This window comes from Notamacropus eugenii, chromosome 1 (genome assembly GCF_028372415.1).
Source record: "Notamacropus eugenii isolate mMacEug1 chromosome 1, mMacEug1.pri_v2, whole genome shotgun sequence".
Classification (NCBI taxonomy): Eukaryota; Metazoa; Chordata; class Mammalia; order Diprotodontia; family Macropodidae; genus Notamacropus; species Notamacropus eugenii.
The window spans coordinates 64,193,108-64,218,079 of record NC_092872.1 but is presented as its reverse complement, the minus strand read 5'-3'; the positions used below and the strand labels follow the sequence as shown (position 1 = coordinate 64,218,079).

The following is a 24,972-nucleotide window of genomic DNA, read 5'->3' as shown; positions in this document are numbered from 1 at the left end:
GCACAGTGGGATATTACACTGTCTACATCTCTCAGTTGTGAGGCCACAAAGAAGTGGGTTACAGCAGAAAATCTCCCAAAGTCTGCATGTTGCCTGTTCTTGTTTTGGATTAATGAGGTCCTCATTGTGTAGTTCATTCTCACAAAGACCTTAAAGCAAAAATAGGCATTTTAGGGGGCAGAGCCAAGATGGCGGAGTAGAAAGACACATATACACATAGCTCCGAACCCACAACCCATAGAACATCGGTAAAAAGAAACTCACGGTGAATTCTGGAGTAGTAGAGGCCACAGCACAGTGGAGCAAAGGAGATTTCTGTTCCAGAGGGACCTGCAAACCTCTCGCAAAAGGTCCGTCGTGCTGCAGATGCAGAGCCCAGCCCAGCCCTGCCGCAGCCGCAGCACGGAGAAGAGCAGATCTGAGCGGGCTTCAGGGACGGGATCTCCAGCGGCCGCCCGGGTCCCTCCACCCACAGGTGACGGGGGTCAGTGAGAGGGTCCTTTTGGCAGGTCGAGAGGGGAGTGGGGTGCCCCCATAACTCAGGCCCCCTCGGGAGGCAGTAGCTGATGCAGCGGCAGACCAGGACTCCCCAAGCAGGCAGGAGCCTGGATCCATTGTTGAAGGTCTCTGCATAAACCCCCTGAGGGAACTGAGCCTGTGAGGCACCCCTGCCCTGACCTGAGTACCTGAACTTAATCTCACACTGAATAGCAGCCCCGCCCCTGCGGAAGCCATGAGGCTGGGAAGCAGCATTTGAATCTCAGACCCCAAGCTCTTGCTGGGAGGATCAGGAGGCGAGGTGGGTGTGAGGAGAATATTCAGAGGTCAAGTCACTAGCTGGGAAAATGCCCAGAAAAGGGAAAAGAAATAAGACTATAGAAGGTTACTTTCTTGGTGAACAGGCATCTCCTCCCTTCCCTTCTGATGAGGAAGAACAATGCTTACCATCAGGCAAAGACATAGAAGTCAAGGCCTCTGTATCCCAAACATCCAGACTAAATATTCTGTGGGCTCAGGCCATGGAAGAGCTTAAAAAGGATTTTGAAAATCAACTTAGAGAGGTAGAGGAAAAGCCGGGAAGAGAAATGAGAGATATGCAGTCAAAGCATGAACAGCAGGTCAGCACCCTGCTAAAGGAGACCCAAAAAAATGCTGAAGAAAATAACACCTTGAAAAATAGGCTAACTCAATTGGCAAAAGAGGTTCAAAAAACCAATGAGGAGAAGAATGCTTTCAAAAGCAGAATTAGCCAAATGGAAAAGGAGATTCAAAAGCTCACTGAAGAAAATAGTTATTTCAAAATTAGAATGGAACAGATGGAGGTTAATGACTTTATGAGAAACCAAGAAATCACAAAACAAAACCAAAAGAATGAAAAAATGGAAGATAATGTGAAATATCTCATTGGAAAAACAACTGACCTGGAAAATAGATCCAGGAGAGACAATTTAAAAATTATGGGACTACCTGAAAGCCATGATCAAAAAAAGAGCCTAGACATCATCTTTCATGAAATTATCAAGGAAAACTGCCCTGAGATTCTAGAACCAGAGGGCAAAATAAATATTCAAGGAATCCACAGAACACTGCCTAAAAGAGATCCAAAAAGAGAAACTCCTAGGAACATTGTGGCCAAATTCCAGAGTTCCCAGGTCAAGGAGAAAATATTGCAAGCGGCTAGAAAGAAACAATTCAAGTATTATGGAAATACAATCAGGATAACACAAGATCTAGCAGCTTCTACATTAAGGGATCAAAGGGCATGGAATAGGATATTCCAGAAGTCAAAGGAACTAGGACTAAAACCAAGAATCACCTACCCAGCAAAACTGAGTATAGTACTTCAGGGGAAAAAATGCTCTTTCAATGAAATTGAGGACTTTCAAGCATTCTTGATGAAAAGACCAGAGCTGAAAAGAAAATTTGACTTACAAACACAAGAATGAAGAGAAGCATGAAAAGGTAAACAGCAAAGAGAAGTCATAAGGGACTTACTAAAGTTGAACTGTTTACATTGCTACATGGAAAGACAATATTTGTAACTCTTGAAAATATTCAGTATCTGGGTACTGGGTGGGATTACACACACACACATGCACATACACACACACACATAGAGACAGAGTGCACAGAGTGAATTGAAGAGGATGGGATCATATCTTAAAAAAATGAAATCAAGCAGTGAGAGAGAAATATATTGGGAGGAGAAAGGGAGAAATGGAATGGGGCAAATTATCTCTCATAAAAGAGGCAAGCAAAAGACTTATTAGTGGAGGGATAAAGAGGGGAGGTGAGAGAAAAACATGGTTTACTCTCATCACATCCCACTAAAGGAAGGAACAAAATGCACGCTCATTTTGGTATGAAAACCTATCTTACAATACAGGAAAGTGGGGGAGAAGGGGATAAGCAGAGTGGGGGGGAGGATGGAAGGGAGGGCATGGGGAGGAGGGAGCAATTTGAGGTCAACACTCATGGGGAGGGACAGGATCAAAAGAGAATAGAAGTAATGGGGGACAGGATAGGATGGAAGGAAATATAGTTAGTCTTATACAACACAACTATTATGGAAGTCATTTGCAAAACTACACAGATTTGGCCTTAATTGAATTGCTTGCCTTCCAAAGGGAAGGGGTGGGGAGGGAGGGAGGTAAAGAAGTTGGAACTCAAAGTGTTAGGAACAACTGTCGAGTACTGTTCTTGCCACTAGGAAATAAGAAATACAGGTAAAGGGGTATAGAAAGTTATCTGGCCCTACAGGACAAAAGAGAAGATGGAGACAAGGGCAGAGAGGGATGATAGAAGAGAGAGCAGATTAGTGATAGGGGCAATTAGAATGCTTGGTGTTTGGGGGGGGAGGGGACAAATGGAGACAAAATTTGGAACCCAAAATTTTGTTAAAATGAATGTCAAAGAAATAAATTTTAAAAAATAGGCATTTTACTAGTTGTTAAAGTCTTCTCAAGTTGCCTTTTTTTTTTAATATCATAGTACTGTCCACAATCTTTTCAAGTCCTTTGAATTTTTCACTCTTTGAATTGATCCCTAAGTACCTTTAAGATTTTGTTTTCCCCTGCAGGGATTTTCTTCTTTTCTTTTTTAAACTCCCCATCTTGCCCAGCTGAAAGTACAGGGACTACTCACAAGCTCACCCCTCCTCATTTCTGTGGGTTTGCTCCTCCTTAGGAAGCCTCCATTCCACCTAGGGTCTTCATAGGTTAATATCATCTTAGTGGAGACAAAATTGGCCTTAGCCTACTGCAACTCAGAACTCCTCAGTTCAGGAGATCCCTCAGCCGCAGCCTCCCCAGCAGCAGAGAATACAGGTGTGTGCCACTGCACCTATCTCAGCATTAATTTCTATTATTATATATTTGTTCCAGTCCAACCATTCTTCCTGCTTTTCAAAGTGCCACCACATCCTCACCTACTATATCTAGCACTGAGATGGGACAGTTCGAATGTGACAGTTACATTAATTTTTTGCCATAGAAATTTTGGCAGATCTGATTTGATGACTTGTTTTCCCAGTTTCATTTACAGATTCTCCTGTGATTTGGCTCAGTTGAGTCTTATGCCCACCTCTCTGCAACTATTTTTTTTTGCTATTTTGGAATGAGATATCGTTCATAATCTTTCACCATTTGTTAGACAACTCTAAATGTTGGAAAATTCTTACTGACATTCAGATGAAAAATGCCTTCTTTTTCCTAGGAATTTTTTTTTTGTTGATCCTATTTCTCTGCTGTGGGGCAATACAAAATAAACCTCCACATCTTCCACAACATTTCAAATTTTTAAAGACAGTGATTGTGTCTCTTAAGTGTTCTCCTTTCAAGGCTAAACATCCCCAGATGTATCAACTGTTCTTTCTGACAAGGCTTCCTCAACCCTAGACATAAAATGCCTGGCATAGAAAAAACAAAATTGATCCAGAAGTCAAAAGACCTAGCCTGTCACTAATCACTTGAGTGACGCTGAGCAAACCAGAATCTTTGGGGCCTGTTTTGTCATTTATAAAGTGATCACTGAATTTCTGATTTTATTCTTGTGGAGGCATTATAGTTTGCTCCTCAGACATGACACTCAGACTCACTACAATAACTATACTAAATGTGGTTCACAGGCCATTTCCTTTTTTTCTTAATTTTACTAAATTAGCAGAGCAAGGGATGTGGTGTCTAGATTTCAGATGAGAATTTGAAAACTTTTCTTGCAAAATCTCTAAACAAACACAAAATAGAGATCTGTGGACTGAATGAGAGTATATATAAGATGAATTTGGTGTCAACCAAAAGAGGCTTCTGGTAGGATGCCATAGGTCCTCCTGATTTGTTCTGATCAACGCCTTTCTTAATGGTTTAAACGTATATTTGGAATGCTCATCAAATTCATAAATGATGTAAGGCTGAGAGGGAATAGCTAATATACTGTATAGAATCGGTATCAAATATTAAAAGACTGTAACAACAGGCCGAATATTAAAACAAATAATTTTATAAATGTAAAGTTCTGTATTTAGGTTCAAAAATCAAATGTGTAAGTATGGGGGGAGGGAAAGCTTGGTGATTTTAGTAAACTGAAAGTTTAAAATGATGAGGAAGATGCATGATGCAATGGAAAAAGCAACAGATTTACAGTCAGAGGAGGTGGGTTTGAATCTTGGCTCTACGATGTGACCTTGAGTAGTCATTTAACTTTTCTGGGCCTCGTTTTCATCAATAAGAAGAGGATTGGATTAGATAATCTCTAACATCTCACCTAGTTTTAAATCTATATTCATATGTGACAACAAAAAAAAAATCTAATAAGCCTTAGTTCACATTAACAGAAATATAATGTGATGACACTACTGTATTCTATTCTGGTCAAACCCATGTGTGTACTGTGTCCATGCAGCATCACTGACAAAATGAAGAAGAGCCAGTAGGACTGCCAGAACATCAACTGAGGGAGCACTGAAGTAACTGAAAGCCATTAGCTGAAGTAGAGACAGAGTACATGGTAGATAGTTGAAGATATTTGAAGATGTTATTTGGGAAAAAGCTCCAGAGACTGAGACTTCCATATCGATATATGGAAGCTATATGAGGGTAGATTTTGGTTTAAAATAAGGAAGGACTTCATAATAACTGAACCATCCAAAACCAGAATGGACTGTTTTGTAGGGATGTAATCTTCCCATCACTGTAAGTGTTCAAATACAGACTGTTCCCATTAAAGATATTTAAATATTCCTTAATTGGGTAAGAAATTGCTTTATCTATCTATCTAAAATATATCCAGAATTGACTAAGCTGGTTCCTTTTCTGAAGAACAAAATAATTAAATATCCAGCAGAAATATGAAGATTTTTTTTTATTTTTAAAGAACTGGTAGGTGTTACAGGTATCATTACATACTCTATATAACGGCACATAAGTCAACCTTTTAAATTAAAAAACGAAACAAAAAAACAAAAACGTCCTTCCCCTAAATTGGGGTTGACTTGTATGTATTAGTATAAAAAGTATAAAAAGACCCCTGGTCCGTACAGTGCCAGCCCAAGCCAGCCAAGTACCCCTCTGTTGGCTTTGGTCTCTCTTGTGCTGCTTCCTCTACATCCTGCATCAGAAATCCAGTGGGCAGAGTGCTTGAGTAGCAGCCATGTCAGTGACCCACTCAAGTCAGTGGGAAACCCCAAAAAGTAGTGGGTCGCTGGGATTGGTGGAGGGACAACTTGTAAGATGAGCTTAGGTCATAATCTGAGGTTGTGGTTTAGCACTACCTTAGATCGCCATAAAATGAAAATCTGCTAAAGGGAAGATCTATTCTAAATGGACGCACAAGAAACTGAACAGCCTTTACTGGTTGTATTTTATCTATTAGAAACACTGGTATTCATTTGAATTAGAATTTTTTTCCAAATTTATGAATAAATTACTCTTAATAGTTTGAAACACCTCCCTTAGCCATTATTATGTAAACATTTATAAGCTTAACAGCATTTTTTCCCTTTTCTTTCTCTTTTTAAACTCAGAGAATGTCAGGCCAAATTTTTGACTTGAGGCTTTCTGGCTTCTTCAGTAACAGGTTTAGGTTACATGTCAAAGATCCCAAAAGACTATAATCAAATTTTCACAAGCATTATCCCACGAATCAGTAACACAACACAAAGTTCTGTAAAACTTTAATTTATTCCCCTCCCAAGTATCCAGAATATATACCCTCTTTGTTGTGAGAAATGTGACAAGGAAAGTACCAACGGAACCGTTCCTATGGAAAGGAAGGGGGACAAGAGAGTACAGACTACCAGGTTACACAGAAAACATCCCAATTCTTATTTAATGGAGCAGGGCAAGTTAACAACATATTGTCTCTGGCAATATTACCTTCCACTGGATTTAGGAACGTTTTGGAGGTTGGGGTTAGATCCAAAGCGAAGATGGGCCTCTGATGCATTTTTCTTATTAAATATTAATAGGACTTTAAAAAAGAAGTTATACTGGATGACCCACCGAACCATATAATTTGAGTCAGGGGAATTAAAAACCCAAACCTTTCTTTTAGTTTATTTAAAATAAAAATACACATAGAATTATGAAAATATAGGTTTACTATTTCCACCACATAAGTTGATGCTGTTGTTTGAAAGGCTTGCAATTTTTTGTTCAAGTTTTTAAAGCTCATCTCGATCCCTCAATAAGGTATATCTATATTCGCTGGGTGCTAGTTTTTGAAAGGAACTCTCTGGTGGACTGCTTGCTACATCTTGAATGTGCTGTAAAAGATAAAAAAGATAATATATTTCAGCTCTGAGGTTATGTTATAACTTGAGCACAGAGTTAAGATGGATAGTTGAAGCTCAATAAATACTTGATGGTTTATGGACTAAAGATAAGTACTTTATTTGGGGGGACAGCCATTGATTCCATTTTCCAAAGGAGAGGACTTAGAGGCTGCTTTCCTTATTTCAAATGATTTTGAAAAAAATACAGCCTCTCCCAGTCTCAATTACTATACAAAGGATCTGTTTTTCTGGTGACACGTTAGGTGACATGACGCGTTTCTGCTGGGTGGAGAGAATGCCCTAAGAGCCAGACAACCTAGGCCTTTTCTTAATGTGCTCTATGGAGGCTATACAGTTCTGGCCTCATTTACACAATTTCCTATTTATAGAGCAGCTTTTCTGCACAAGCTACTTAACTGGTGCAATAGCCTAAAACTTAGTGAGATAAAGAGGAAAAATAACATATTTCAACATTTACAAATGACCTTAATAATATTCTGCAATGTACACCAGTGGTTAAGAAAAAACCCTGTCTTTCACACTGTCGAGAAGAAGCGAAGGAGTTCTAATACAACCGCAGTCCGCCATGTCCGTGCCGTTGAGTCCATCCCTCTGGGTTGTTCTTGTTGTGCTCAACTTCCCCATCTCATTAACTCAATGAAACAGATGTGGAGCTTTACCAAGCTCAGGTGACAATATTAATTGGTCTGCTACAATGTATATAAGTTTGTCCAAGCCTTGGAAAACACTAATTGTATTTTATATTTAGGGAAAAAATATCTTAGAGTGCTTCCTCAAAGCTGTCTGTTCAGCTTCTATAGTTTCCAAATTATAAAAGAAAATTTCTGAATTCAAATTTTCAACGAAAAAAGGAACTCTAAAGTGCTCTAATGAGAGCTCCTGTCACTGAAAAGAATTTAACCACTAAATAAAGAAGTTCAATGAAAAGAAGCATAGGTTTATAGGTTTGGTTTTTTTTATTAAGGCACAAAGGGAGGCAAAAATTAGAATATCCTAAAATAAAAGGTGATTTAAGGCACAGCCATGTAAAAAGAAGGGATGTTGGTTAAGGTAGGAAAAAAATGAACAGAAATTACATGAATTACAAAAACACATTTTAAGGAAATAAAGAAGCTAAAAACTTTTAAATAAAAAACATAATAGGATAGGCATGGTGGTACACACCTGTAATCAGCACTACTAGAGGAGAATGAGGTTAGCGGATTGCTTGAATTTGGCAGTTCTGAGCTGCAGTAGGACTAAAGCTGTTTGCGTATCCATATTATGTCTAGTACAAATACGGTAAGCCCCAGGAAATGGAGAGCTACCAGGCTGCCTAAGGAAGGGGGCAAATGAGCTCAAATCAGAGAAAAAAAAAGAAACAGGCTAAAGTTTCTGCGCAGTTTAGTATTGGGATCAGGCCCAAGAGGGGCTGCTGCCATCCTCTCCAGCGTGAAATAGGGAGAATCAGTCTCAAAAACAAAAACAAGCAAAATGAAACAAATCTATAATATAGATTACTTATTGCCTACTGAGTATTCAGAAAGGTAATGATATCTATGCCCCCCAAATGGGGCATTTCAAAAACTAAATCTACACAAAACTGCACTCATCATAAACTCTAAGAAATATTTTATTGATGAGGTCAGCAAAATTAACAAAACCACAGGTGGTAAACAAACAAGAGAATCCACTAAACTCACTGATCTTTCTGTTCTAAATGCTGGCATCTTATGCCAATCTAGGCAGATACTATTTAATACTTTGTCCACATAATTTTAGCTTTCCTATGCAGAATACCCTATTGCTAAAAGAAGCAGTTAACTTAATATCTTTAAAACTCCTAGTTTTCATCATTAGAGGATTCAGAGAAACTTTCACTTTACCCAATAAAGAAATGAAAAATTTGGAAAGCATCTGTCTCAATATGAAAAAGACCCCAACAGTCTTTTGATGTTGTTTATTTTCATTCTGGCCATTGCTTCAAAATTGCTTAACAATATTTCCTTCTACAACAGAAACTGATTAAATCAATGCAAGAGAAGAAGAGCCTCTCTTTCCACTACTAGGGACAAAAATATACTATTGAAAGAACATGCAAACTCCTACCTGTCCGGGGGCAACATCAGTGGGGTCAGGACCATGATGAAATTCTCTGTGCAATTTTCCTGAATGCAAGTCTAATACAAACTGCTTAAGCTTGTTTGGAATCCTGGAATCAAAAAAGCCAAATAAATTCAGCTTAGATTATTAAAATGTTTTTGAAGTAAAAACAACAACTAGGGATTGTTAAAAACAATTTAATGTCATGGACAGAGCTGGCTGGCTTCTCCAGTCATTAGTTATTTTCTGGTAGCTAAAGAAAAGAAAGCAGACATTAATGTTACCACTTTCTTTTTCTCTCTTATCCTCTCCTAAGGGCATGCAAGCGTTGTTTCTCTCCTTCAATAACTCCCACTGAGCTGTACTAACCAATAACTTCACTGTGTACCCATTCTGACTCCCCACTAGCCACAGAGCAACAGAGAACAGCAGGTGCCAAATGCACAGTTTACAAATACAAATGACTGTCAGGTAGCTGTATTGACAGGATGCCTTTGAAAGGTTCTCCAGCGCTGAAGTAATTGCACAGGGACCAGAGATAAACACCAAGAGATCAATTTAAATTTAATCTGACATCATCTACTGTCCCCTATAGCAAAGTGCTAAAATATCAATTCTATCCATGAATCTCAAGGGTTCTATAATGCTTAAGATGAAAACTACTGTTAGCTGTTCTTGTAAGGTCTAAAGATTGGCTCATACCCAAATGAGCTGCTTTTGCTTAGCAACTAGCAATTTATGAATGATCAAACCTTCAAAGTAACAAATTAATAATGTAATAATTAATAAAGCACCATCTATAATTATAATTTGAAAAATCAGTGAAGCTTCTCAACTCTTACAATGCTTCTGTTTTCTCTGCCAAGGAGAATGATCTCTGGAGGCAAAGGAGAGAACAAAAGTGGCAAATAGGGTACTCCTGATGCCTAAGATAAAGTAGGAAATTCATTAGAGGTTTTCTTATTGTACAGTTATTTTCAGTCATGTCTGACTCTTCATGATCCCATTCCGGGGTGTTCTTAGCAGACATACTGGAGTGGTTTGCCATTTCCTTTTCTAGCTCATCTTCTGGAGGGAGAAATTGAGGCTAACGAGGTTAAGAGATTTCTCTAGGGTCACACAAGTGTCTGAGGCCAGACTGGAACTCAGGAAAATAAGTCTTCCTGATTTCAGGCCCATTACTCTATCCATTGTACCACCTAAATGCCCCTCATTAGAGGCTTAGCTGTACTTGAAGAGTGGGGGCAGCTAGGTGGTGCAGTGGATAGAGCACCAGTGCACAAGTCAGGAGGACCTGAGTTCAAATCTCACCTCAGGCACTTGACACTCACTAGCTCTGTGACCTTGGGCAAGTCACTTAACCCCAACTGCTTCATCCTGGGTCATCTCTAGTCATCCTGATGAATATCTGGTCACTGGAATCAGATGGCTCTGGAGGAGAAGTGAGGCTGGTGACCTGCACAGCCCTCCCTCACTCAAAACAAAGTCAAGTGCAAGTCATGTCATTATTTCTCTGATGGCATGGTCTTCTTTGGCAGCGAAGGACCAGCACACATACTTGAAAAGCAGAAGTAACCAGAAACAGAACTTCATTCCCATTTTCTGAAAAAATTTTGAAGAACAAGAGGTACCAAAGGATTAAAGAAGAGTAAATAATGTCATGATATCCAAAAAAAGAGAAGAGTGTAAATGTTGTCACTGAGTTTGATTTCCATTGTGCCTCATACATAAGATTTTATATCTAGAGGTAGAAGGAACCTTAGAGTTCATGAGTCTAATTCCTTCCATTTACAGATGAGGAAACAGGCTTAAAGAGATATTTTAAATAAATTTTAATAAAGTCAGTCATTTTCAAGTGGAATATGAACCCATGTTTTCCTGACTCCAAATCTAATACACTCTCTACTACTCTACGCTGCCTGTCCCAGGAGTTTGATAAATGTTTCTGAAGTTGTTAAATTCAAGAGATGCTGAGTAAACATCAGGAAAAGGAAGAAGTAAACATAAAGAGCCAATGTGGCTTCATTAAAAACAGGTCATGCTTGTCTAATCCGTTTTTTTTTTTTTTGACAGTTATTCTACTGAAGAGGATTACTATATACATTACTTGGATTTTAAATGAAATTTTTAAAAGTCTGTCACTGAATTCTTAAGAAAAAGGGAGACGTTTAGGAGATCATAAGAAAGGGAAAAGGATTCACACGTACAAAAATATTTATAGCAGTTCTTTTTGGGGTGGTAAAGAATGGGAAATTGAGAAGATGCCCATCAGTTGAGAAATGGCTGAACAAAGTGTGGTATAATACTACTGTTCTATAAGAAATGATAAGCAGGCAGATTTCAGAAAAATCTGGAAAGACTTACATGAACTGATGCTGAGTGAAGTGAGCAGAACCAGGAGAACATGGTACACAGTAACAGCAACATTGTTTGATGACCAACAGACTTAGCTCTTCTCAGCAATACAATTCTAAAAGACTCATGATAAAAATGCTATCCACATCCAGAGAAAGAACTATGAAGTCTGAATGCAGATCAAAGCAGACTGTTTTCACTTTTTTTGTTTTTTTCTTTCTCATGGTTTTTTTCTTTTGTTCTGATTCTTCTTTCACAACATGACTAATGTAAAATGCGCAGGAAACACAGCATGCCCAGATTTGGAGTATCCACCCCAAATATTCACATGGACTACCTGCGCCCAACCTGTGGTGGACCATTCTGAGCTCGTATTGGTCTGATCAGTCATAGTCGGACACACTGAAACTTCACTCTAACATGGTGATGTCATTTTGGTCCTCTTTGAAGATGAACAACCAATGTAAAAATATGTTTAACATGATTATACATATATAACTATATCAAACTGCTTGCTGTCTTGGGGAGGAGAAAAATTTAGAATTCAAAATCTTATTAAAGTGAATGCCAAAAACTGTCTTTACATGTAACTGGAAAATATAAGATACTATTAAGTGGGGGGAAGAAAAAGAGATGTTAAGTTACACAACAATATAATTAGGAGGATTCAGAATGGTTAAATGTCCAGACCCAAAGAATAGTCATTAATAAGCTAATGCTAATTTCAAAAGAAGTTTTTGGTATTTTGTTCTAGGCATCCTTCCTTGGTCCTATGTTTTACAAGGGTCTCTAGTCATCTATCATAACTCCACCCATCCTTATTATATGGATTTAATGCCCTCATGGGCATACTTAACAAATTTGCAGATGACACAAAACTGGAAAGGAGAGTTCACACACTTGATAGCAGAACCCAGATACAAAAAGACTGACAAGCTAGAAGATAAGTGACAAATGCATAACCCTGTGCTCCCAAGCACAGGCTGAACCAGACTAAAATGTAAATGGGAAATAGTTAACCAAATGACTACAACAGAACACAGATCCCTTTACTATGATTTTTTCAAGTCAACGTACAGTCTCCGAGATTCTTACGTACAGTTCGGTAACCCTGTGTCCATCTGACTCTGACACCACTGAGCTAGAACACGGGCTCATCATCAGATGAAATTTAATGGTGCTAAATGCAAGGCTTTAAAGATCAATGGGTGTAACAGTAATTTAAATGAAAGGATCTTTCTCATTAATAGGCCCATATGATCTGCTTAAATCACCTGGAAGTCTGGGTCACATGTGGTAGGAGGAGCTTGCTGAAGGGGCAGAACAGGAAGGGTGGGGCAGAATGGGGAGGAAGTGAGTGAGTGGGGTCAGGTCAGGGGGGAAAGAACACAGGCCAGCTGACACATTGTGACAGGTGAGGGTGAGAAGGCCCTGGCTGAGGGAGGGGAGGTGTGAGAATGGCTCTGCCCCTTGCTGGGATCATGTTTATTAACTTCTTAGTCACCATGATGGATTTGGCTTTCTGGTGTTTAAATAAATGCTTTTCTTCTGCTTCCTATATGAAGAGTCTTTTATATTTTGCAATTAAGACCAAGGCAGGCATATTCATAGTCACCACCAGTGCTGGGAATATTGCCTTGGCGATACAATGAGGTGGCACATTGGATAGAGTGCTGGGCCTGGAATCAGGAAGACTCATCTTCCTGATATCCAATCTGTCCTCAGACATTTATAAGCTGTGTGACCCTGGGCAAGTCCCTTACCCTCATTTGCCTTAATTTCCTCATCTACAAAATGAGCTGGACAAGGAAATGGCTCCAGTATTTTTGCAAAGAAAACTCCAAATGGGTTCATGAAGAGTCAGACATGACTGAAAAATGAATGACCAGCAACGACAAAACAGAAGGCCTTACTCCTGAGTACAAAAAGGCAACTTCATAAATACAAGATAAGGAAGACATCACTAAAGGACAGTTCATGTGAAAACGACTGTGGGGTTTTAGTGGATAACAGGCTCCGTCAACAGCCTATTATGGCAACCCAAAAAAGCTACATGATCTTAGACTGTATGAAGAGTCATCATTTCCAGGAATAAGAAATCTGACAGTCCTACTGGTCACGCCACATACGGAGTACTGTGTTCATTTCTGGGTACCATGTTTTAGGAAAGCTTCTGAAAAGCTACGTTGTTTCCAGAGGGAGGACAGTCAGGAGGGTAAAGGGCCCAACAGTTCCTCAAGCTAGATATGTTTCCGTACTCTACTTCCTGGGACCACACATTCCCATTTTGACTTCAGTCATTTTTTTTGTCCTGCCTACCATGGCACCTACTGTTCTATTTGCCATCTTTGTAACTCCTCCAAGGCTGGGCCATCTCCAGTCATCCTGATCTTGCCACTGGACCCAGATGTCTTTGGAGGGGAAAGTGAGGCTGGAGACCTTATAAGCCCTCCTTCACTTAAATCCAATTCACTTGCAAGTCATGACATCATCTTCCCAATGTCATGGTCTTCTTCAAGAAGAAAGGACAAACCACAACCAGGACTCCTCCATGCCAGTGATGAGCCACTATACCATACATAAGGATCCCTGTGGATTGCATATTGATTTAGAAAACACGTATCAATGTTATCTATGTTCTATTGTATTTTTATTTTGTTATATACAAATTTCCCAATTACATTTCAATCTGGTTTAATGTCACTGCACATCAGACACCTCTATCTCAGACTATAACTCTCTTCCTTGGTCACCATTACCCTGTATGTGCTGTCTTCCTTACTAGAATATAGATCCTTGAGGGTACGGACTATCACACTTTGCTATTTTTATTCTCAATGCTTAGCATAATGCTAAGCACATAGTAAATGGTTTACAAATGTTTTTAATTCATTATGAAGATTACTTGAAAGAACTGGGAATGTCACCTTCAAGTATCTGATGGTTCAATGTCACAAAGAAGCGAGAGAAGACTTTTTCTTTTGAGGACAGCAAAGCTAGGAGCTATGGATGAAAGTTGCAAAGAGACAAATCAGTCCTGATAAAAGAAAAAACTTTCTAAAATTTGGAGCAATCCAAAAGTTGAATAGGTTGCCTGGAGAGGTAGCAGATTCCCACTCATTCAAATTTGTCAAGTCGCGGCCAGATGAAAACTTGCCAGGCAGTTTTTTAAAGAACTCTTGTTCCAATACAGGTTTGACTAAATAGTAGAATTTATATAGCAATTTAAGGTTTGCGAAGTGCTTTACAAATATTATATCATTTAATCCTCACAACAACCTTGGGAGGCAGGTACTGTTATTATCCCCGTTTTATAGCTGAGGAAGAGAAAAAGGTTTAAGTGACTTGCCCAGAGTCATAGAGCTAATAAATGTCTAAACAGTCCTGGCTGTGTCAATAACTCACTGTGACCCTTGGTAAGTCACTTCAACTTTCCGGGACTCAGTTTCTTTACTAAAGAAGAAGAAGCATTATGCTAGGTGAGCTCGCTCTAAGATTAATATTCTTCAATGTTTAATGGTTTTCTAGGGCAGGAAGGAAATGTAAATGCATATCTCACTTTAGGGTAAGATAGAAAAAAATATGAGAAAGGGAAAGATAAAAGAGAAAGTACAAATCTTAATTAACACTTACGGGGAAAGGTCCGAAAGATCATTTATCTAATACAAGGGGTCCTCACGCTGTGAATGGCTCTTTGGCCTGGAAGCTAAGAATGAACCTTACATTTTAACACATGGTTGGAAATAATACAAAACTAGGATCCATTAGTAAGTTTACTTGCTATAAAGATGAAAGTGAATATACACATAATGAGGATTAAAACATTTTTTCCTCCATTAAAAGCATACTTTTCCTGATGTAAATAGCTCATTTTTCCTCTCCACTCCAACTTTCTCTATTGGACTGTTTCCATAAGCTTTTCTTTTAATTTACTCACAATTTTAGCTCAGTTCAAAGCTTATCTTACAATGGTGGTAAATAATCTTGATCAAACAGATACGAATCTAATGTTATCTATGCTGAACATTGTAAAGATTTGTATCCTACTGGGTGAACGCTGCATCAATATGAAGTTACACCATCCCCTGAGCCATCTGAGCTCTCAGTTAGCTGCTTTCTAAACTCTCCCTCCATATCTTATAATTACATTGAAAGTTTGAGTTTTAAGTTATTTTATTTTAGTTTTCTTCAAGCTTTTCGGTAAAAGCATCATTTCATTGGAACAAATACTCACAAAATCCATGTCTCATCCACCCTGCACTGCTATAGTAAACAGAGGAATGGAGCCTCAACAGAGGCTAAATCAGGCTGAAAGTGACTGACAGTCCTCAAACCTATCAGTGAAAGTCTACTCCAAGTAAGTGAAGACTTTCTTTGGGAGAATGGGCAGATGAAGAGCTGTGCAACGCTTACAGCTTGGTCAGGCATCAAAGATGCCACTACATCCCGTACCATCACTAGTCATCCTGACTTTTGTCCGGCCACTGGACTTTGACAACTAAGAAGAGAGAGTGAGGTTGAGGACTTCAGGTAATCCTGGCTCACTTTAATCCAATTCACACACAAGTCAATCCATCACCCGTGATATCACTGGTCCTCTTTGAAAATGAAGGTTAAACAGCACCAGCAATAAAGTTACTAAGCATAAACAGTGTTCCCCTTCTTTCTCTTTTTTCAACCTGTGCTGGCTAGCAACATTAACTTGCCATTATTATGTCCTATCCTTGCTTTCTGGACCAGCCTCTGGGGCATAAGTAGCCTCCAAACTACGCTCTAAGAATGTCTTACAGATATAAATATTTCTCATCCAAAATTATGGAAATGATAAAGATATTGTCCACAGAAATGTAATGGGTATTTTGAGAAATTTCAGAATACTTTCCAGTTGTGCAACTTCATTAGAACAGTTAAATTAGTCATCCTTTAAACTGTAAGTAAATCAATTACTACTTGAAATATGCTCATACCTCATGCTGATATAAATTTCCATTAGAAAAACTAAATGTCTGGTATCCTTTTTATTTTATTGCCAAAAAAGTGTATTTTTAAACTTTTAAATTTACCATTTATTAAAAGAAAGAAAAGTTGCATGCTTTAACTTCAATATGTTTACAACTATCCACTTTGTCAGAGATCTTTTCATCCACTCAAAAATGGAGCGTTTATTAGTGTTATTTGGGAAGTAGGTTGGGTAGACAGTTCAATATTTCAGTGTCTTAGCTGATCAGATCAAAAGATGGCAGAAAGTCAAAGAAAATTCACTGAAATATACTTTGAAAAACATATTCTTTTTCTTCATCTGGGTTAAAAGATTTCCTAGATAATAATGGGCAAACAATGAATAGGTGTAACAGCGGCCCTCTTTTGGAAAGCAACTCTGGCTTAGAACTGAGGCCATTATGGGTCACTCTGGGGGAAAAAGTTTATTTCTTTTCCAGCATGTTTGAGTCCTTTATCTTTTCTAAGGTTCATAAGGTAGAAAATACATTTATCAGGAGCCAAGATGGCAGAGTAGAAAGACGCACATACACATAGCTCCGAACCCACAGCCCACAGAACATCTGTAAAAAAAGAACTCCCGGCGAATTCTGGAGCAGCAGAGGCCACAGAATGGTGGAGCAGAGGAGATTTCTGTTCCAGAGAGCCCTGCAAACCTCTTGCAAAAGGTCCATCACACTGCAGACGTGGAGTCGAGCCCAGCCCAGCCCTGCCTCGGCCGTGTGGTGCCGAGAGGAGCAGATGCGAGCAGGCTTTGGGGACGGAATCTCCAGCAGCCGCGCGGGTCCCTCCACCCACAGGTGATGGGTGTCGGTGAGAGGGTCTCTTTGGCGGGTCAAGAGGGGAGTGGGGTGCCCCCATAACTCAGGCCCCCTCGGGTGGCAACAGCGGAGGCGGGAGCAGACCAGGGCTCCCCAAGCAGGCAGGAGCCTGGATCCATTGTTGAAGGTCTCTGCATAAACCCCCTGAGGGAACTGAGCCCGTGAGGCACCCCTGCCCCAACCTGAGCACCTAAACTTAATCTCACACTGACTAGCAGCTCTGCCCCCGCCCCCCGCCCAAAGCCCTGAGGCTGGGAAGCAGCATTTGAATCTCAGACCCCAAGCTCTTGCTGGGAGGATCAGGAGGCCCAGTGGGTGTGAAGAGAATATTCAGAAGGCAAGTCACTGGCTGGGAAAATGCCCAGAAAAGGGAAAAGAAATAAGACTATAGAAGGTTACTTTCTTGGTGAACAGGCATTTCCTCCCTTCTTTTCTGATGAGGAAGAACAATGCTTACCATCAGGGAAAGACACAGAAGTCAAAGCTTCTGTATCCCAGCCCACTCAATGGGCTCAGGCCATGGAAGAGCTCAAAAAGGATTTTGAAAATCAAGTTAGAGTGGTGGAGGAAAAGCTGGGAAGAGAAATGAGAGATATGCAGTCAAAGCATGAACAGCAGGTCAGCACCCTGCTAAAGGAGACCCAAAAAAATGCTGAAGAAAATAACACCTTGAAAAATAGGCTAACTCAATTGGCAAAAGAGGTTCAAAAAACCAATGAGGAGAAGAATGCTTTCAAAAGCAGAATTAGCCAAATGGAAAAGGAGGTTCAAAAGCTCACTGAAGAAAATAGTTCTTTCAAAATTAGAATGGAACAGATGGAGGTTAATGACTTTATGAGAAACCAAGAAATCACAAAACAAAATCAAAAGAATGAAAAAATGGAAGGTAATGTGAAATATCTCACTGGAAAAACAACTGACCTGAAGAATAGATCCAGGAGAGACAATTTGAAAATTATGAGACTACCTGAAAGCCATGATCAAAAAAAGGAGCCTAAACATCATCTTTCATGAAATTATCAAGGAAAACTGCCCTCAGATTCTAGAACCAGGGGGCAAAATAAATATTGAAAGAATCCACCGATCACCTCCTGAAAGAGATCCAAAAAGAGACACTCTTAGGAACATTGTGGCCAAATTCCAGAGCTCCCTGGTCAAGGAGAAAATATTGCAAGCAGCTAGAAAGAAACAATTCAAGTATTGTGGAAATACAATCAGGATAACACAAGATCTAGCAGCTTCTACATTAAGGGATTGAAGGGTGTGGAATGTGATATTCCAGAAGTCAAAGGAACTAGGACTAAAACCAAGAATCACCTACCCAGCAAAACTGAGTATAATACTTCAGGGGAAAAAATGGTCTTTCAATGAAACAGAGGACTTTCAAGCATTCTTGATGAAAAGACCAGAGCTGAAAAGAAAATTTGACTTACAAACACAAGAATGAAGAGAAGCATGAAAAGGTGAAGAGCAAAGAGAAGTCATAAAGGACTTACTAAAGTTGAACTGTTTACATTCCTACATGGAAAGACAATATTTGTAACTCTTGAAACTTTTTAGTATCTGGGTACTGGGTGGGATTACACACACATACACAGAGACAGAGTGCACAGAGTGAATTGAAGAGGATGGGATCATATCTTAAAAAAATGAAATCAAGCAGTGAGAGAGAAATATATTGGGAGGAGAAAGGGAGAAATGGAATGGGGCAAATTATCTCATAAAAGAGGCAAGCAAAAGACTTATTAGGGGAGGGAAAAAGAGGGGAGGTGAGAGAAAAACATGAAGTTTACTCTCATCACATTCCACTAGAGGAAGGAATAAAATGCACACTCATTTTGGTATGAAAACCTATCTTACAATACAGGAAAGTGGGGGATAAGAGGATAAGCAGAGTGGGGGGGAGGATGGAAGGGAGGGCATGGGGAGGAGGGAGCAATTTGAGGTCAACACTCATGGGGAGGGACAGGATCAAAAGAGAGAATAGAAGTAATGGGGGGCAGGATAGGATGGAGGGAAATATAGTTAGTCTTATACAACACGACTATTATGGAAGTCATTTGCAAAACTACACAGATTTGGCCTATATTGAATTGCCTGCCTTCCAAAGGGAAGGGGTGGGGAGGGAGGGAGGTAAAGAAGTTGGAACTCAAAGTTTTAGGAATAACTGTTGAGTACTGTTCTTGCCACTAGGAGATAAGAAATACAGGTAAAGGGGTATAGAAAGTTATCTGGCCCTACAGGACAAAAGAGAAGATGGAGACAAGGGCAGAGAGGGATGATAGAAGACAGAGCAGATTGGTGATAGGGGCAATTAGAATGCTTGGTGTTTTGGGGAGGGGGGCGCGAAAGGGGAGAAAATTTGGAACCCAAAATTTTGTTAAAATGAATGTTAAAAGTTAAATAAAAAAAACGAAAAAGAAAAAGAAAATACATTTATCATTGCCCTCCTATCACCTTCTATCAAGGTTCAGTATTACCAAAAAGGTTTTTTATTTGTCTACAAACTGAACTAAGTTTCATGTTCAGAGTAAAATCTATTAATTAACACAACTGTCTGTCTGCCTCTGTTGGCTTTGGATTCTGAGATCAACTTCACATCTTACTTTTCTTCTCAAAGTCAGGTTTTCTAATAGAAAATTTTATTCCACTCTTTATTTAATCTTAATGGGATACACTGAAACTTCAGTTTATCATGCCATTAACACCCAAAGTTTGTTTCTGGATGCGTTCTGCATTGTGATTATGTGTGTGTAGAGCCACTGGGGCCAATTTTAAATTTATTAAGTGCCTCGAGTAAGCAGCTTACTGTGCTGGGCGCTTGGAAAGATCCAAAGTTTAAGGAAGGCAACTCACTAGTCAAATTAATGTACATATAGGTAATGAAAATCCACACGCATCTGTATTAATATGTATTAACAGTCATGTAATACATAAGTATCAATCATTAAGTGCCTATATTCCAGGTACCATATCAGTACAACTGAGAGGTGCAAAACAAAGTACTTGTGTTTGGCAAGAATTCAACAGGCTGCCTGTAAAGGGAAGACATATTAGGCAGAGAAAACATAACATGATCAGAAGTGTGGAGGCACAAAATTGGGACTGGGATTAGTCCAGTTTAGAGAGAACACAATATATGGCAGGGAATAACATGAGCAAGATAAGGCCAGAAAGGGAGGGACTCAACATATTATGGGAGACCTTAAACCAAGGAAAGGAGTTTAAACTTTATGAAGTAGGCAAGAGGGGGTCAGTGAAGATTTCTGAGCAGAAATATGGCATGACATGAATGAACTATGAAAACTTGGTACAGTATCCCAAAGGAAAGGCAACTAGGCTGAAGTAGACAAGAAACTCCCTAGGTTAGATTGAGAATCTTTCCAAAGATTTATAATTCAGAATTCTAGGGTTCAGTCAACAAGTTTCCACTCAATATTCTTCCCCTTCTACTCCCCCCAAATGTGTGTTGTGTGTTCATCCTTTGTTGCTGAAGACCATGCCATCAGAGAAATAATGACATGACTTGTACTTGACTTTGTTTTGAGTGAGGGAGGGCTGTGCAGGTCACTAGCCTCACTTCTCCTCCAGAGTCATCTGAGGCCAGTGACCAGATATTCATCAGGATGACCGGAGATGACCTAGGATGAGGCAACTGGAGTTAAGTGACTTGCCCAAAGACACACAGCTAGTGAGTGTCAAGTGTCTGAGGTGAGATTTGAACTCAGGTCCTCCTGACTCCTGCACTGGTGTTCTATCCACTGCGCCACCTAGCTGCCCCCAAATAACTCAATAACCACCCACCCTTTATCAAGAATTTTGATATCTTTTTGAAGTACTAATTACATGTCGTGCATGCTTTTCAGTCTTTAGTTTCCATCTATTCAGGAGCATTTTTGCATATGTGATAAATTAATGTCTAAAGAAAGTGGGAGGCCAAGACATGGATTCAGACTTTGCCAAAATTGTAGCTCAAGTGTCCAAGAAACAAAGAAATTTGAAACAAAGTACCACTGTTTGTAATATTTAAATCATTGTAGGTATAACTGTAGGTATGGAGAGTGTCTAGCAGGTGCAAAAATGACCCTTACAGAACAGATAAAAATATCAAATAAAGAACTTCTTCCACCTTTTAAAATCTATAACCCTCTAACTGAAGACATACATAACTGGGAAAAAAGAACCTAGAAAAAAATTTTCATTGGATGTTAAGAAGCACTGGAAAATTTGAAAATATCCATTCCCATAATTTTCAAGTCATAAAAGCATTTAATTTTCAAATGGGGTCATATGGAAAGATTATATTTCAATTTTAGCAAAGAAAAGCTTATTTTATGAGAGAGTATACAAAGGAAACTATGCTACCGAGGAATTAAAGAACCATCTTTTTTGCCAGTGTATCTTCACCGAGTGGTCCTGAGCAAGTCATTTTCTCTAACTGGGTCTTAGTTTCTTCTTCTATAAAACATATGCTTTTGCCCAGATGATGACTGGGGCATCTTCTAATGCTAACATTCTATGGCATGATATTGCCATCTTGTGGCTTTCTTAAAAATCTGAGTAAGGCAGTCCACAGTAATATGTCTATAACATGAAATGGGTCCTAGGAAAACTGGCTTTTAGTCCACAGCAGTCTTTCAAATGCAAAACAATAAAATGAGAGCAAGACCTATGTCTGGTAAAATGGAAACAGCACTGGGCCCAGAGCTGGGTAACCAAGTATGGCCTCTAGTACTTCCATTTAAATATTGGTGTAATCTTGGACAAATCGCCATCAATAATATTAAAAATGAGCACATGTAGAATGGAATTCCAAAAAGTCCATTTTGAATATGATGGCATGGAATCAATTAAAAGACTAACTATACCAAAACAGTAATTTTAAAAAACATATTTGCTAGGGCCATCAAGAATAAACACATTTTCCTATATTATCTGACAGAGTTCAAAAATATTTCAAGCCTGAACAAAAGAGAACATGCTGCATCTTTTTGACACAGAAAAAACCATAGGAAGAAAGGAAGTGTTAATGCCACCATGGCAAATGTGGCTTGAGAAAACTATTAAAAGACCTATAGAAAAATATTAGAATATTCAATATCTAGTTAAATGCATAGTAGAATACCTGAACATCATGCAATTGATCAAAAACAATAAAAAAGAAATATGCATAATTGAATGCATATAACAAAAATATGACAGAAATTCCTGATGCCCTTAATCAGCAATTAAAAGCAAACCCCAGAAGGTGGAGTAAAAGCAAGATTTGCTTGAGCTCTCCCTTAAACCTCTCCAAATACTTAGAAAAAATGTCTCTCAACAAATTCTACAGCTCCAGAACCCACAAAATGATAAGAGTAAAACACATCTCCAGCCCAAGACAGCCTGGAAGGTTGACAGAAAGGTTCTATCACACTGGGCTAAGAGCGGAGCACAGTTCAACATGGGCCATGCCAGCATAGACAGGGCTGCTCTAGAGCAGGCCTCACAGGACTGAATCACTGGCCGCTGTGGCAGTTTCCAGACTTTTCAGCTCACAAATGCCAAAGACAGTATAGAAAGTCAGTGGGAATATTCTGTCAGACCTAAGTGAGAGAAGAGTGCACTCTGGCCATAGCCCCAGGGTGGCAGAGGTAGCAATAGCATGAGCAGCTGATGCTTCTGGAGCTCCTGGCCCACAGACAATACGGGGATTGAATGGCTGATCAGAAGAGTATTGCAGAGATCTCTTTGCTGGCAGGATTCTCCTGCTTTGCCCTTGCTTGGATCTGGGTTGCAGTCCTGGGTGGTGGTCCTGGGGCTAGGAGGAGTTGCAAGTGTGGCAGAGCTTGTGGCTGCAGTGGAGGAATAAAATCCTCCCCACAGTTCCAAGGCAGAAAAGAGTGCTTGTGGTCCCTCACAGACCAGAGTACAGGCCAGGGGGGAGTAAGAACCTGTCCTTTGATCACACCACCTTGGAAGAACTGGAAATTTATAGACCCCCTAGAAACACCTCTTAAAAACAGCTACACAAAACCCCTGAAACTTGGGACAGTGCATCGTATACACTGGAAGCAGAGTCCTACCTTAAAAAAGTGTTAGAAAGTCAGGTACTTGGCTGGGAAAATGAAACAGCATAAAAAAACTCAGACTATAGAATCTTACTTTGGTGACAAAGAAGATCAAAACATACAACCAGCAGAAGACAACAAAGTCAAAGCTCCTACATCAAAAGCCTCCAAGAGGAATATCAATTTGTCTCAGGCCATGGGAGAGTTCAAAGAGGAATTTGAAAATCAAATAAGAGACATAGAAGAAAAATTAGAAAGAAAAATGAGAGTGATCCAAGAAAATAATAAAAAATGAGTCAACAGCTTGCTAAAGGAGACCCCTCCCAAAAAACTGAAGAAAATAACATCTTAAGACACCAATAAAAAATAGACTAACCCAAATGGCAAAAGAGGTCAAAAAAGCCAATGAGAAGAATGCCTTAAAAAGCAGAATTGGCCAAGTGGAAAAGGAGGTCCAAAAACTCATGGAAGAAAACAATTCCTTCAAAATTAGAATGGAGAAAATGGAATCTAATGACTTTATGAGAAATCAAGAGATTATAAAACAGAACCAAAAGAATGAAAAAACAGAAGACAATGTGAAATATCTCACTGGAAAAGCCAGTGATCTGGAAAATAGATCTGGGGAGATAATTTAAAAATTATTGAACTAGCTGTAAGCCATGATCAAAAAAAGGGCCTAGATATCATCTTTCAAGAAATTATCAAGGAAAACTGCCCTGATATTCTAGAACCAGTGGGTAAAATAGAAATGGAAAGAATCCACTGATTGTCTCTTGAAAGAGATCCCTAAATAAAAACTCCTAGGAATATTGTAGCCAAATTTCAGAGTTCCCAGGTCAAGGAGAAAATATTTCAAGCAGCCAGAAAGAAACAATTCAAATATTGTGGAAACACAATCAGGATAACCCATGATCTAGCAGTTTCTACATTAAAGGATCAAAGGGCTTGGATTATGATATTCAAGAGGTCAAAGGAGCTAGGATTAAAACCATGAATAACCTACCCAGAAAAACTGAGTATACTTCAGGGGGAAAAAAATGGTCATTCAATGAAACAGAGGATTTTCAACCTTTCTTGGTGAAAATGCCAGAGCTGAATAGAAAATTTGACTTTCAAATATAAGAATCAAGAGAAGCATGAAAAAGTAAATGGGAAAGAGAAATCATAAGGGACTTATTAAAGTTGAACTGTTTATATTCCTAAATGGAAAGATGATATTTGTAACTCATGAGACCTTTCTCAGAATTAGGGTAGTTGGAACGAATATCTATCTAGATATATATCTAGATATGTATCTAGATAGACAGACATAGACATACACACACAGATAAGCAGGGTGAACTGAATATGATGGGATGATATCTAAAAAATAAAATTAAGGGGTGAGAAAGAAATATATTGGGAGGAGAAAGGGAGAGATAGAATGGGCTAAATTATCTCCTATAAAAGAGGCAAGAAAAAGCTTTTACAATGGAGGGAGGAGATAAGAGGGAATGAGTGAACTTTAATCTCTTCAGATTTGGCTTAAGAAGGGAATAACATAAACACTCAGTTGGGTATCTTACCCTATAGGAAAGCAGGAGGAAAAGGATTGCGGGGAGGATGATAGAAGGGAGGGCACATGGGGGGGGGGGGGTAGTCGGAAGCAGATACTTTTGAAAAGGGATAGGGTCAAAGGAAAGAATAGAATAAATAGGGGGTAGGATAGGATGGAGGGAAATATTATTATAGTTTTTCCCAACATGACTATTATGGAAGTGTTTTGCATAACTACACACATATAACTTATACTGAATTGCTTACCTTCTCAATGAGGGTGGGGAGGGGGAGAGAAGGGAGAGAATTTGGAACTCAAAGTTTTAAAAAGAAATGT

At 39.2% G+C, this 24,972-nt stretch overlaps 1 protein-coding gene across 2 annotated transcripts in view; it reads right to left on the bottom strand.

The window, feature by feature from the left end:
- Positions 1–5,343: 5,343 nt before the first annotated feature.
- The window catches only part of ERP44 (endoplasmic reticulum protein 44), a 130,519-nt gene continuing 110,890 nt past the window's right edge, over positions 5,344–24,972 (bottom strand). For both annotated transcript variants that reach the window (XM_072604581.1, XM_072604588.1), the window contains exons 11-12: positions 8,879–8,981; positions 5,344–6,760 (exon numbers count right to left, since the gene is read on the bottom strand). In XM_072604581.1, the coding sequence (XP_072460682.1) occupies positions 6,659–6,760; positions 8,879–8,981 (205 nt within the window). In that variant the 3' untranslated portion in view covers positions 5,344–6,658. The remainder of the gene's footprint in view (positions 6,761–8,878; positions 8,982–24,972) is intronic.